The sequence below is a fragment of the Muntiacus reevesi genome, chromosome 2 (assembly GCF_963930625.1).
Source record: "Muntiacus reevesi chromosome 2, mMunRee1.1, whole genome shotgun sequence".
NCBI classification, from domain to species: domain Eukaryota; kingdom Metazoa; phylum Chordata; class Mammalia; order Artiodactyla; family Cervidae; genus Muntiacus; species Muntiacus reevesi.
Window position 1 is genome coordinate 145,920,919 of NC_089250.1, and position 15,549 is coordinate 145,936,467.

Below are 15,549 nucleotides of genomic sequence, written 5' to 3' on the forward strand. Positions count from 1 at the left end.
ACTAGTTTGATCTCCTGCAGCTCAAGGGACTCTCAAGAGTCTCCTCCAGCATCATGGTTCAAAGGCATTACTTCTTCAGCACTCAGCCTTTTTAATTGTCCGGCTCTCATATCCATACATGACTACTGGAAAAACCATAGCTTTGACTATATGGACTTTTGTAAGCAAAGTAATATCTCTGCTTTTTAATATGCTGTCCAGGTTTGTCATTGCTCTACTTCCAAGGAGCCAGCGTCTTATTTTCATGGCTGCAGTCACCATTCACAGTGATTTTGGAGCTCAACAAAATAAAATCTGTCACTGTTTCCATTGTTTCCCCATCTGTTTGTCATGAAGGGATGGGACTGGATGCCACGATCTTCGTTTTTTGAATGTTGAGTTTTAAGCCAGCGTTTTCACTCTCCTCTTTCACCTTCATCAAGAGACTCTTTAGTTCCTCTTCACTTTTCTGCCATTTGGGTGGTGTCATCTGTATATCTGAAGTTGTTGATATTTCTCCCAGCTTTCTTGGTTCCAGCTTCTACTCATCCGGGAGGGCATTCCGCATGATGTACTCTGCATAGAAGTTAAATAAGGAGGGTGACAATATTCAAACTTGAGGTACTCCTTTCCCAATTGTGAACCAAACTGTTGTTCCATGTCCAGTTCTAACTATTGCTTCTTGACCTGCATTATAGTCTATCTTTGATAACAGAAAAGGGGGATACTAAATTTCCCTTCTTCTAAATCTGGTGTCTCTTAATCTTTAGATGTCAGGTCTTAAACTTCAGAAAGTTCTTTAAAGTTATTCAGTATTTTGAGGAAGGCTTCTGGATTCTGAAGATTTTAAAAAGTCTTGTATCTGTTCACTCAGGGTAGCATTTTTAATGTCACCCTTTGTTGAGGTGGAAGCCAGTGGTTTCCTTGAACTTTTTACTGGCAATAAATCTCTGGTACTGGTCTCTAGTTGAGGAGGACATGGTAACCTACTCCAGTATCCTGCCTGGAGAATCCCCTGGACAGAGGAGCCTGGCGGGCTACAAGCCACATGGTCGCAAAGAGTCAGACGTGACTGAGTGACTGAGCAATGGTCTGTAGACAGGCAGGCACATGACTGATAAGTCTCATCATTATTAATATTTCTTTTGCCCCCAACAAAAGCCTGGTGCAGTGGAGTGGAACTACTGAGGAAACAATAGGTTAAATTTAGAATTTTGCTTAAAGTGAAGAAGGGCTCTGAGATTCCACATGTCCTTCACTGTCCAGTGAAACTGCAGTGAATCTTTCTCAAAGTACATCAGCACCAAGTTAACATGCACCTTCACTATTCCATAGCCCCTTGAAAACTGCACCTCTTTTTGGGCAAAGTGATTATTTGATTTGATGAAGAGCCATGCTCAAGGTAAAACAAAGACTTTCATGAGCTAGAGCCCAGTCATGGGAAGAATACTGAACCAAAAGTCAGAAGATCAGAGTTTTGACAGTCTCAATTCTGTCATCTGCAGCCTTTGGCTAGGTGTCAGTTCCTCCTTTGTAAGATAAGGGTGGTAACACTTCTGATCTCTTGTTGGGTGCTGGCTGGCAGGCTAAAAGATGAGGCTGGCGGTTAAAGAAATTTGAAAAGCTTTTGAGTCCTGTAAAAATGTGTAGTATATAAACTGGCTCGATATATGTGTGTTGTGTATATAACCATCATTGCTTCAAATTATGACCCTGAGGCTTTGCCACATTGTTGGGGAAAAAAACAGAATGAATTCTGTTGATTGGACTGTATTTGCGGCACAAAATGAACCTGAATATTTTAGGAAGATTTTCAGCAATAAGAACTGAAACAGAAGCTTTCTTTTTTTAAACCTAACAGTTTACTAATTACAAAGTTCCTCAAAGGCAAAGTCCATATCTTATCTGTCATTTTTGTGCCTGTCAGCATCAAGCATGAAAGTTTAGGATAACTGTTAATCATTCAGGTTTTTTTCCCACTGAAATTCAGGCTTTAGGTCCAGAAAACTTGTTCTAGCTGTGTTATCACTCTGACTCTTGGTTTCCTGCTTTCCTGTAAAAAGAGAGGAATATGTAACTTGGGTAAAAACACCCAGCCAGATGCTTGATGCCAGCCAGGCACCAGGCAGAACTTGGTTCTCTGTCTCATTTCCTGAGTGTTGTGGTTGGAGGTTTTCCTGACTGGCTAGAGGTATTCTCCTCAGTCAGTGAAGAGGGACCCTCCTCTTTGTCTAGGTACCTGTTTTACATGGCATGTGTAAGACATAGCTGGAGCCTTGGTCTAGAGAGTTCAGATGTCTGCCATTTATATTTGGGCCTCTGAGCAGGCCTTAACCTCAGAGTGAGAGGATAAATGAGGTATTACTGAACTTGAGAGCAGGATGAGCTCATCAGGTGCCCACAGGGGCTAGTCAGTGACATGCTTGAGTCAAGCAGATGGGGTTTTTGGACAGTAGGGGTTTTGGGGAGACTGAGGTGGAGCTAGAGGCCATGTACATCCGTGACCCTATCTAATATGGCCCCGGGATTTTCAGAAGCTGGAAATCAGAATTTCTGTATGAATCCTTTTCATTTTAAGATGTTGACAGTTAATTTCATTTTTTTCTAAAATTGTAAAACAAAGGTATCACCTGGATGTAGAACTCAGTAGTGGGCCCTTTGTGGCCCATGGGCCAGCAGGTAGCAATGCGTGCTTTCAAACAGGAGGGACAGTGATACAGCTAGTACAGAAGGAAAGGACTTGCTCTCCTGACCAGCTGTGGAGACACTATAGTAGAATTGCCTTCCTGCTCTGTCTGAGTGCCACTTGCTTTGTCACATGCTACCTGCTATTTTGTCCCTCAGCTTTTCACCAGCCCTTGCTGAAAATGGCATACTTCTCGGTGCATTTATTCTATGGCAGAAGACGCCCGTGATGAGGGATTGCCAATATACCTCAAGGGAGAACTGTTTTTCCTTGTAAGTGTCCAGGGGTGAAAGAGTGGCAGGTTAACCCAGTTTCCTGAGCTGCTACCACCGGCCAGACCCCACAGGCCTGCATGCACTGGGACATCAACAAGTAGCCTTTAATAAAACTTTGGTCTGTGTTGCAACTTCCGATCTTTGCTCTGGGATTTTCCTACCAGGATCAAGTGGCTTTTTCTGAGTTTGTTGTTCAGGTTCCTATTAGCAACACAGGAAATGGGTTTTAATTTCTTTGCTGGCTGCTCTGTTTGGGGGCTGTTTAATGAGGCTCCAGTTGCAGTGTAGTTTTGGTTGTAGCAGGACTGGTGTGGATAGCAGCATACCTGACATTTCTCCTTTTAAAAAATTATGATTATGATCTGTTTGTATTTTTTTATGAAATGAGGCAGGAGAGCATAAGTAATTTTATATGCTATGATTCTAAGTGGGAACTCTTAAGGGTAACTTGTGATGTGTTTAAGATTATAGAAAGAGATAGACTTTTCCACTTTTAGAGGTAAAGAAATGTGTATGCTGTATGTTTGTTATAAATTTAGGGCAGTGGTTGTTGAATTTAAATATATGTGAGCATAACTAGGAGAGTGTGCTTTTTTTAAACTTTTCATTGTGTAGTATAATGTAGCTGATTAACAATGTTGTGAGTTTCAGATAGACAGCAAAGCTGTACATATACATGTATACACTCAGGAGACTGTATTTTAAAAGGCAAATCTGCAATCTCTACCTCCAGAGGTTCTCAGTTTACTTTCTTAACAAACATCTCAAGGAATTTGGGGCCTATGGACCATACTTTGGGAAATGCATCTCTATTTTGTTTCCTTTGTTGTATACATGTGTTCATGGCCACCTGAGGGCAGATTGACTTACTTGTGAGATGCCTTGGTTTATTCTGATTCACTGTGTTGTGGTACCTCAGATTCTTGGAGAGAGTCAGTCTCTGAGAGTCCTAGAGAGAATTGTTCAGGAGACCCTCACAGGTTGACATACAGGGACCAAGTCCCTTCTGCAACAGGGATCCCAGGAACTTTCCTTCAGCAGCGCACACGGCTGCCAAATCTTGAAGCAGCTCCCCACATTGGTTGTAGGCTTTTTCCAAATGTGTCACTAGCTCCAGGGTTTAGCTTTACCCTTTAAAGTACTTTACAACCAGTGTATGGGAGACTGGGTGCTCCTGAGCCAGGCAGCTAGAGCTTTGAGTCCTTAAGGGGTGAAGCACACTATCAAATCTAAGGGGTGAGGCTGAATCTTACCAGATTGGAATTATTGGCTTGATTAGAGAAGCATGCCCAGGCTATTTGTCCTTCTGGAAAATGACTGAGCTCAACAAAATAGTATAAAAATCCATTCCTAGTACCCTAGTGCATACAAAGCAGAAATCTTGGTTCACATCTTAGCAGGGGCTTGCCCCTTATTAGAAAGGAAGAAACCATAGCTAGCAAAGCTTAAAGGAGTAATTGTTATGTGTAGTATACCTTGGAAAGAATACAAAAGGAGAATGTGACAGTCCTTACCATCAAAGGGAGATTAGAGTAACACGTGGGAAACAATGGCCCCGGACTCCCGTAGAATCATCCCTCTGCTTCAGTTTACTTTCCTTCATCCCCAACTCTTCTGTAATGTCCTCCCACCCTTGGGGACTTCCCTGGTGGTCCATTGATTTAGACTTTGCTTCCAGTGCAGGGGGCATGGGTTCCATTCCTGGTTGGGGAACTAAGATCTTGCGTGCTGCACAGAGCAGCTGGGGGAAAAAAAACAAAACACCTGTACCTTTGAGCAGTTCTTGTTTCCTTCAGCTCTTCAAACAGCCTTAAAACTATTAGTAGGAGAAAAGTGATTTTAACTTCCTTATGATAAAAATAAAGGTAAATTCACAAAACTTTATAAGGAGTGTATTTATATTTTATGACCACTTGCAAAGGACATGAAAGTGTTTCGGTTTTAGAATTTAAAGATTCTGTCTCGGCATGCAAATGTGTTCAGTCGCTTCAACTCTTTGTGACCCCGTGGACTGTAGCCTGCCAGTCTCCATCCATGGAATTCTCTGGGCAAGAATACTGGAGTGGGTTGCCATGCCCTCCAAGAGTCTGTCTAGGATAGAACAAAAATAGCTGATTCTGAGTTAAAGGTGCTTGTTTGTTGTACAAGGCATATGAAGTCTGGCCTCTTTCTGAATTCTCAGTACTTCCTTTCACACTACTGTTCCTTAGATTCACTGTGCTCAGCCATGCTAGGCTTCTCTTTTCCTAGAGCACACCAGTTTCATTCTTGCATTGGTGTCTTGGCATGTACTTGACATTCTCTCTGCCTAGAACACATTTCCCACAGATCTGCTTAAGCTGGCTCCTTCTCATCATTCAGGGCTCAACTCAGACATCACCTCCTCAAGGACGCCTTTCCTGACTGCCCCATCTAAAGCCCTTTGTCCTGTTATCCTGTTTTAATATCTTTATGGGGCTTATTAGTACTTTAGATTCTAATTTCACTTGTTAATTTTTAGTCTTCCCTTACTGGAATATATTTAAGATCTTTTTTGTCTTGGTTGTTCTCTAGTTTCAAACAATATGCCCAGATGTGAGTTTAATTATCTGAAAATTCCGTCTTTAATCAGTTGTTTCTTTAAATATTGACTGCATTTTCTTCTTTCCTTCTTTAGCATCTTTTTTCTTATTTTCCATTTTTGTGTTTTCTCTTAATTGGTAGAAGCTGGTTGCCGGTAATTTTCTCAGATCTACTTTCCAGTTTACTGATTCTCTCTTTAACATGGTCTAATCTCTGTGTAAACCACCTGTTGAATTTTTAATTTTAATAACTATTTTTCTACAAGTTGTATTTTTTTCCTGAAATCCATTTGGTCATTCTTTCTTTTTTAGTATGTTCTTTTCTCATGTTTTTCATTTTTTCTTTTTGGCTTTTATCCTTTGAAACATGTATATGTATTACAGTTTATCTGATCATTCTATTAAGGTTTTTTTGGGGAGTCTTAACCTGCTATTAATTGAATTTCCCACATCTTGTTTGTATTTTTACATAGTTTTTATATTTTGCTTGAGCTCATCTTCAGCAGAGAGCTTTATTCGTGGGCATCTTTCATGCTGTGATTGAGAGTAGGTCTCTTTAGAATTTTACATTTCTTCTGCCAGATATCTCATTCTGGGACTACTTTTTGTGTTAAATAAACTTTTGGCCTGGGGATTCTCAGACTATGTAGTTCAATTGAGTTCAATCCCTCAGTCGTGTCCGACTTGTGACCCCATGGACTGCAGCACTCCAGGCTTCCCTGTCCTTCACCAACTCCTGGAGTTTGCTTAAACTTATGTCCATTGCATCGGTGATACCATCCAACCATCTCATCCTCTGTTGTCCCCTTCTCCTCCTGCCTTTAGTCTTTTCCAGCATCAGGTTCTTTTCCAGTGAGTCGGTTCTTTGCATCAGGTGGCCAAGGATTGGAGTTTCAGCTTCAGCATCAGTCCTTCCAGTGAATATTAAGGACTGATTTCCTTTAGGATTGACTGGTTGGATCTCCTTGCAATTCAAGGGACTCTCAAAAGAGTTTTCTCCAACACCACAGTTCAAAAGCATCAATTTTCGGCACTCAACTCTCAATAGTTCAGATCTCAATAGCCTGTGAAAAGGCTTGTAGTTACAAATTACTAGAAGAGATACTTTTTCCCTCTCAATTCAGACCTTTCTTATTGTCGCTGTGTGCCAGTGGGCTCTTTTTTCTAGTCTGCTTTCTCTCTTTGAGGGTCTTCACCTTACATTGGAACTCAGTTCCAATTCCCTGTTTTAGGTGGACTCAAGAAAATAAAACATCTCCTTTCCACAGCAACTGGAAAGGCCTGATCTCATTTATCACTGTAGTTTGTAGTTCCCCACCCCCAACATTTTTGGCCCTGGGGTTCTTCCTTGCTTTCAGCTATATAATTAAAAGAATATTATTATATTTTTAAAGTTACCGACTCAGCTATATCATCAGAAGCAGGATCTTTCCCCCTAGAGTCTCTTGCTTAGTGCAGTAGCTGTAGCATCTAACACAATGCCTGGCTTGTGGAGAAAGTGATATCAATACATATTTGTTATTCAGTTTTAGAAATGGGTGTTTCCGTTGGGAAACCATTCCTCTTCCCTGTAGAGAAGGCCAGAGATGGTGCTCCAAATTCACTCGTATCCGACAGCCAAGAGATGCAGCGTTTGTGATTTAGCTACCTGTGAAGGATTTCAGTTTTCCTATTTTTCACTGCTAAAACGTTAGTGCTTTCCTAAGGGCATGAAGATGCTGTTGCCAGTTGCTAGCAGGGTTTTCCAGCCCCATAAATTGGCAAATTAAAACCATCCCTGGGGAACTATTATTGCCCAGTGTCTCTTTTTATGCTGGCATTTTGAAAGTTCTTACACTGATTAAATTGACCTTTACAGTGGCTCAGCTAAGAATAGCAACTCAAAGACATGGAAACTCTTAAGGAAAATGATGTTAGTCCCATAGTTTATGCTGCCGCCAAAGAGATGAGATAATTTATTGCATATGTGCAAAGGCGTACTATTCATCCTTTTCCATTGTAAAAAATGTTCTTTCCAGTTCAGTGTTGGTCTTGCTTACTGGGTTCTTCCTGCCTGTGCTTTTTGTTTGGTGACCATATATGCCCTGTTTCTTAGAGCAGCTGGTCACTGTGCTACCAGAAGTCACACCTATAACAAATGAGAATTTTGAGGGTCATCACCACAGTTATTCTGAGGTGAAAGACCTCAGCATAAGATCATGTGCTATTCACTCAAAGTTCCTTTTTAACAAGTCTGCATTTTTTGTATTTTGGGGCCAGGAGTTTGTGCAAATGGAACATTGCTGAGAAGTATCTTTAAAATGCAAATCTCATCCTCACTTACCTAACTCCCTACCTACTTTTTCAACCATCTCCTAGCTAAAGGACTTTCCTTGTACTGTTTCCTTTGTTCTTCCCACCCCTCTTCCTTGATTACTAACTTTTTAACCATCCTGGCAATCTCAGTTCAACCTTACCTTTCTCACAGCTGTCTGAACCTCCTTAGCTAGTTTCTAGTTCTTATCTGTTGTAAACTCTTACCAAATGAGGTGTTTTTCCTTCCTACTTGCAGTTTTATCTGTATGATTACTTTATCATCTTTCATTAGACTTTAAGCTCCATGAAGGTAAAGACCGTGACTGTTCTGGCCTTTATTTATTTATTTATTTTTAAGCTTGTTTTATTTTTTTAACGTTTATTTATTTTGGGCTGTGCTGGGTCTTCATTGCTGCATGCAGGCTTTCTCTAGTTGTAGCTAGAGTGGGGGCTGCTCTGTAGGGGTACACAGATTTCTCATTGCAGTGGCTTCTCGTTTCAGAGCACGGGCTCTAGGGTGCTCAGAGTTAAGTAGCTGCAGCAGGCAGGCTCTAGAGTGTAGACTCAGTAGTTGTAGTGCATGGGCTCAGTTTCCCACAGTGTGTGAAATCTTCGGACCAAGGGTTGAACCCGTGTCCCCTGAATTGGGAGGTGGATTCTTAACCGCTTGTCTGCCAGGGAAGTCCCACTTTTCACCTTTTATTTGCTCATTGTGTTCCCCACTGCTATTTCAGTGCTGGTGCAGGGTAGGTGCTCAATAAATGTTGAAGGAATGTGTGAAGGCCCCATGTTCCACAATGGGATGAAACACCATTTTACTTTTCAGAAAATTAGTGTGTGAAAATAATGACCTTTCAAGCAAAGAAGGGAGGAGCCCCAAGCATGTTGCCCCTCCTCACTGCCAAGTAGAAAATGTTCCCAAGTCAAAGAGCTCCTTACGGGCAGGGACCTTATCTTTTCTGTCAAAGACAAAATGTTGATTGTGTTTGGGGATTTTAGTGGATTTATTTAAGCATCTCAAGTATTACAAGCAAGTGAAGAAGTATAACTTAAACCAAGGATGTTCTAGTTTATTAGTTAAAAGCTCAGACTCTGGAGTCAGATGAATTAGCTAGCTGCGTGGCCTCAGGCAAGTTATTTAGCCTCTCTTGACTTCAGTTCTCTTTTATCACCCATTTCATCCTCTTGTAAGGAATTTAGAACAGTGCCTAGCACATAGCAGGTACTCAGTATTATTCACCCCAGCTCATTCTGCCTTCATGGAGGCTGCATAGCCATTGTTTCATTCACCAAACCTTTGTGTGCTCAGCACTGTGCCCATTCTTGGAGTTGGGGATGGGGATTAAGGAGACAGCTCTTGCCCATAGGAAGGGCACAGTTTATTCTCTCATTCACTCTTGAGGAGGGGAGGGGAGGGGTGGGATATTAACTTCCCACTCGAGACTTAGCCTAAACAATGTAATTTGTGTATAGTCCTTGGAGATGCTTGGAAGAAAAGCAAAGGATACTCATGAAGAGTGCTGAGAATTTTTCATATTTGAACTTTCCATTGCATTCTCTCCAGTTGCTTTTTCTATTCTTTATGTGTCTGGAGCAGCCCACATTGCCAGTGAGCTTTACTGTTCTGAGAAATAGTTCTACGTGAATGCACAGTGCTCTTTATTGAATGGTCTCTCATTGAATGCAAAGTGCTCCTTATTGAATGGTCTTTCATGCCCAGCAGTAATGACTGAGAATAACACTGATGTTAAGAGCTCAGAGAAGTTTAGTTACTACTGAAGTTACCACAGTTAATAAGCATAGTGTGAGAGCCAAACTTTGAACCCAGATCTGGCTGAATCTTAACCATTTGGATCTTGAGCTGCCTGGAGATCCCTGAAAGTCCTCTGGGTGACTTCCTCCTACAGGGAAGGGTAGAAGAGCACCAAGCAACATTTGCACACCTCTATATTCTTTGCTTTGACTGAGAGGAGACACAGGTTACAGGAACTTTTGCATTGGCTGCTGCCAAAAGGATTGGGAAGTAGGTAGGGTGGTAGACTCTTCAAGTTGAAGGAGACATGAGTGAGCATCTTAACTAGCTCTTGGGCCACTGAGTGACTTGCCCAGAGTCCTGCTCCTCAGTAGTGGCAGAGCTAGGACCAAACCGAAGACTTCTGGATTTTCTTCTCCTACCTTTCTCTGGAGGAGCTCATCATGCTCGCATCTCACTACCCTCTTAATCCATCATTTCTTCCATGTAAAGGTCCATGAGTCCATGTCTCTTCTTTAACTGCCCACCTACTTTCCTTCCTCCTGTAGCAGAAAATGACAGTTCCCATAACCAAGACCATCCCAGACAACTTGGGGACTCTGTTTGGGGAGAGGAGAACAGGGGATGAGATATCCTGGGTAAAAAGTATTTGGGAAACTGAGTTAAATGATGCTGCCACAGTCTGCTGTCCTTGGGAAAGTGGAAGGAGAGCAGGGAACAGAGCAGGGTTCTGTTTATATCAGGCTTCCTGTCTTGGTGGATGGGAAAGCCAAGAGAAAAGCTGACACCAGTAGGTGTCACCATTAGCTGACGCCAGTGATGCCAGTTGTTTAGATTTCAAACACATTCCATTTCATGCCTCACAGAGGACCAGTTGACTACTCTGTGTTCAAAGCCTGGACCTCATCTGATAAATTTTTTTGAGGCAGAAGTGTCACTGGATTCTTTCATGTGTCAAGGTGTAGGCAACACAGTTTTTTTTTTTTTTTTTTTTTTTTTCGAAACAGCTATGTGGACAGTTTGAACTGTGCTCTTGTGAACCAGGCCAGAAGAATGGCATTTCAGGGCCTGGTAAACTTGGGAGAAACTTTCATGTCCTTAGGAAAGCAGTGTTTTGCTCTGAAGTCAGAGGAGGTGTGTTCTAGCAAAAGCATCGAGCACAGATCTGCTTTCTCCACATGCATCAGGCCTCAGAAGAGATATCCTAGTGGACAGCCACCTTCTAGGTGTGCCATTTTACTCATGGTGGACATGTGGAGGCAACAATAGAATTCTGTGTGCAGCACTGTTATAGAACTGTCGTTGTCAGAATCAACAAATGTCTTGCCTATGTTTCCTTCTTCCTAAACCCCTTTCCATCAGGGTGTAAGACTCTTAAAGACCAGGAGACACCTGAGGATGTGGTGGAAACACGCTCTGAGCTAGGGATCTGAGTTTTAGCTGTGCCCTTTCTTTTGTCTTCACCTTGTGACTTCAGGTCTCCAGCCTCTAGCCCTGTAGACAGTCTCTGGATTGCTTTGTTTATACCCTTGGCCAAGTAGACAGCGTAGTAGAGCAGGGCCCAGAGAACAGGAACCAACTATGTGGCTTGAGTTTCCACTGGCAGGCATCCGCCCGGATGTACACTGTGGGCAGGGTCAGCCTGAGTAGCAGCAAATACAATACTGTGGTTTTAGTTTCTTTGCTGAGCAGGGTTTTTTCCCTTCCTAACTGTGCTTCTTGAGGTTAGGGACAATGTCTTATTCATCTGCATGTCTCTCATATGCAGCCAAGTGTTCGGCACAGAGATGGTGTCCAGTCAATGAGTGTGTCGCTTCTTTAGGATAGAGAAATGTTGAAAGCCACATCTTAATAGGTCTCATGCACTGTGGCCCAGAGGACATTGGAGGCAGAACTTTATTTAAGTTATTATAAACTTATTCATAAATAAGTTATAAAGCTTAGTTGTAAACTTACTGAAGTTTATTTAAGTTTCATATCTTAACTGTGAAATATAAAAGAAACCTTTCTACCTCTATTCCCATCCACCAGTGCTGTGAATAGAATTTGGCAAAATGCTAGATGGTTACTCAGCAGTGCCCTTTCTATAGCTGTCCCTGAGAAGGGACAGTGTAAATTCTAGATCCAGTCATGATTATTAAGAGATCATCTGATAAGCAAAAAAAGATGAAGCAAATTGAAACTGCATTAGGTCACCTAAGCAAGTCACTCTTTTTCTTAAGACTGAAGAATTTTAGTAGCAGGTTTTTTAGCCTTCTTTTGAATCACGCTGTAATTAACCTTGGAGATCATGTGTTTTAAAGGGAGGATGGACTGGCTGACCAGATGCTAATCCTAGAATACATACTGCCTTAATTATTCCAGGAACTTTCACAAAGAAGCTGGTTTTATTTAAAATGTACAGCCAGTTACAGGAGAATCATGACCGTCTTACGGGCTAAATTAGCATCAGAACATGGAGTGCTTCAGCTTGGACATAAAGCAAGGAGTACTCTGCTCTGTTTTTCTCTCTGAGAACTCTGCTCTTACCACTTGGCTTTGTGTACTGAATCTTCTTCCCTTTTTAATAAACCATTTTATTTTTCTTAAATCTGCTATTGTTGCGTGGTTCTTCTTTTTTTTTTTTCTCACTGGAGTAAATATTGGTATAGACTGTTTGGTGGAGGATGGATAGGCGACCAGAAAGAGGGGGATAAGAAGAAAGTGTTAGTTGCTCAATCATGTCCGTCTCTTTGTGACCCCATGGACTGTAGCCTGCCAAGTTCCTCTGTGCATGGAATTCTCCAGGCAGAAATACTGGAGTGGGTTGCCATTCCCTTCTCTAAGGAATCTTCCTGACCTAGGGATTGAACCTGGGTTTCCTGCATTGTAGGCAGATTCTCTACCAACTGAGCCACCAGGGAAGCCCTATAAGAAGAAAAGTGGTATTTAAAAGCTATAATTTAATGTGCTAAAAGTTTTTTAAATTTCTTTTAGGATAAGGAAACCTGCGTGGGTACCAACAATCAAAGCTACATCTGTGACACAGGACACTGCTGTGGACAGTCTCAGTGCTGCAACTACTACTATGAACTCTGGTGTAAGTCCTTGCCTGGGGGTTTCTTGGTGTCCAAGCGTCTGAGTACACCACCTCTGCTCATTGGGAAACTGAAAGCTGGTCAGCCTTGTTGCTACTCTGTTGGTGGCAGTGTTGGCGAGCAGACTCTGCTAGGTTCTGGAAGCAATCCCTCTGGAGAGGAGGAGCGCTCCGGTGCTCTTTGGACACCGTGAGCTAAAGACTGGAAAATATGGTCTGAGCCCTCCTAGGAGGCCATGTTTAGCAGACCTGCTGCAGAAGCTTCTGAGTGGGATTCTCTTGGATGCCCTCTCCAGGGTGTGCCAAGCAGTGGCAACAGCCTATGCCCTCTCACAGGTGAGCCCAGCTCCCCAGACTCCCCATCTTTGCAAAGAGAGGTTTGCAGCAGCCAAGCTGCTGTGGATGCCAGGCTGCTCTCTGGATAGCTGTAATGCCATTTTCTTGTTAAAAAACAAAAAACAAACACCACCAGGACTTCTCAGATCCCCATAGATCCTCAAGGAGCTGCCTCTGTTTCTGAGGGTCCCTCTCAGTGGGATAATCTTTCCTTAGGTTGTGGCCAACAGAGCCCTCCTAGAGAGGAGGAATAGAGGTTCAACCCCCTTTGTTCCTTCCCCAGATCGCAAAGTGAAGTGTCTGGAAGCTTCTCAGTCCACCTAACCTGTTACTGTCAGCTCAAAACCATTTTGAGTTGTCAGCTCCACCACCTTGTCACTGGCTCGGTGGGGGCCAGGACCACTTGCACCTTCCTGAGCTGTACAAGGATGGGGATATTGCCCTGGGCTTCAGGGAGTGACCTACACTTTGAGAGTTCACTGAAGCACTTTGTACTCTGATCTTCCTGAAACTCAGATGAGACACTGGGGATACTGGACAAAGAAGGGGAGGGGAGGATGGGAGAGTCCTGAGGGCAGAGCCTTGCCAGGTGACCAGCAGTACAGTGGTTCTCAAGCTGTGTGTTGATAGAGGAGGCAGTTGATTGTTTTCTCAGAGAATTATAAGCCCCCATCACTTCCTCCATGTGGAGACAGCCTTTGCCACTTGCTTCACATCCCTGCCATCACCTCCACATCTGCCCTTTTCCCCCTTCTCCTTTCTGATCTCCCCATTCACCCCACATCAGGAATATGTCAGAAAGCAGCTAGAAAGGCTGTTGTTTAAAATGGAAAGGAAATTAGACTCTTAGCTGGGAAGCTTCTCCCTCTGAATGCAAACGCATCTTGTAGCCAGTGGGAGTGGTTCCTACAAAGAAGACCTCACCCTCATACTTCCCTTTTGATGACTGGCTCTTCTGCCTCTCTGAGGAATTTCAGGGGTGATTAAGGGCAGACTCTTTTCCAATGAGAGACCAGGGTTCAAAATGTCCCCATCAGTCCTCCAAGTACATAAGCAGCAACAGCACAGGCAGGCCTGGAGTTGTTGGTGCTATTTTAGACGGGGTGGGGCTGAGGGACTCACTGGAGAAACACAAAGTGCCAGGCAGGTGGACAGACTGTTTAAATGTTTTAAAATGCAGATAACCACAGGGTTCAAATTCTCCCTCTCACCCCTTATTAAAACAAAAGTCAAAGCTGGGCTGCCAAGAAGCCACAGAGCTGCGGTTTGTTTTTCTGGGGCCCGGCCCAGGCAGCGTCAGTTGCAGAAAGGATGGAGTTGCTGATGGCCCCCATCTCAGATTGACAGAGCCTCCTGAGGCACTGGCGGAACAGACTCAGTAGCCACCAGAATTGGGTCATGAATGCCAAGGCTGGAGGTGGGGTGACAGGGACAGGGAGATGCGAGACATACGTGTCAGGGAGGCAGGTGGTCTGGGAACCAGGCACTTCACCCCACGGGCCTAAAGAAAGCCAGGGGAAGGGATGCACAGTGGCTAATCACTCCTCCGGTCGTGGTCAGCTGGGGAAAGGAGGAGACCAGACAGAGACTAGTCTGGCCGGGGAGGAAAGACTCACCCCTGTACAAGATGGCCTGTGCTTGCCGAGTTCTCAAGAGACAGAGACTAAAAGCCTGACTTCCTCTTTGTGCCCAGCAATGGCTTTTTGGTCAGAAGATGCCCAGTGAGCGTTGCGCCTCTCTCCAGAATTCTTTGGTTTTTGTCCTTCTTGAGGGCCTGGCCTTGGCCTGGTGTGGAGAGGAGGGAGGTCAAGTGTAGGAATGAGCCCTTTCAGTTCTCATTGGAACTATGCTTCTGGTCACTTTGAACCCTGTTCTCTCTAATTGCCTCTGAACTCTGCCTGAATTGTGAAAATAATGGGCTTTAGGTTATTCTTTTAGTCTTTTTCCTTTGGAAGGAGAAGATCTCAGCCAGGAAACCCTTGGCAGAGTTTTTGTCAGACAGAGTACCTTTTTAACCATAGTTGCCTACTGGGAAGGCATCGAGGAAAAATAAATGCCATTTCCATCAACCTTCATACCACTGCTAAGCCAGATTATCCTGTGTGCTGAGGACTGGCGTGCACACACATGCAGAGCACACTCTGCACAGACACACAAGCACATAGACACACACAGACCTAAAACTTCAACCAGCACTCTTTTCTCCCTGTCTTTTTAATCTCTTGTAATGTAGGCCATTGTCATTAGTGGGTCTGCATCGGTTCAGGAATGAAAGTCCTGTTTTACCACCGCCATGGTTGAGGCTTTAAGACCTGGCCTTATCATCCCATGCGTTTTTATGGCTCTTGTACTTTCAATCATCATTCAATCGTTTATTCAGCAAACTCTTATTCCAGTGGTTTCAGACTTTGGCAAGCGTCTGCGTTTCCTGGAGGACTTACTAAAGCGTGGATTTCTGGGCCCAAGTCCCAGAGTTTTTGATTCAGTAGGTCTGAGAAGACCTGAGAATTTTCAATTCTAACCCAGTTTCTACTGGATGAGGTGGTCTCTTCTGTGTTAAAACATGTGGGGAGACAGAATCCTTGTCA

At 43.4% G+C, this 15,549-nt stretch overlaps 1 protein-coding gene across 2 annotated transcripts in view; it reads left to right on the forward strand.

Moving 5' to 3' along the window:
* Window positions 1-15,549, forward strand: part of WBP1L (WW domain binding protein 1 like) — a 58,932-nt gene that overhangs the window by 31,496 nt on the left and 11,887 nt on the right. For both annotated transcript variants that reach the window (XM_065923235.1, XM_065923236.1), the window contains exon 2: window positions 12,526-12,628. In XM_065923235.1, the coding sequence (XP_065779307.1) occupies window positions 12,526-12,628 (103 nt within the window). The remainder of the gene's footprint in view (window positions 1-12,525; window positions 12,629-15,549) is intronic.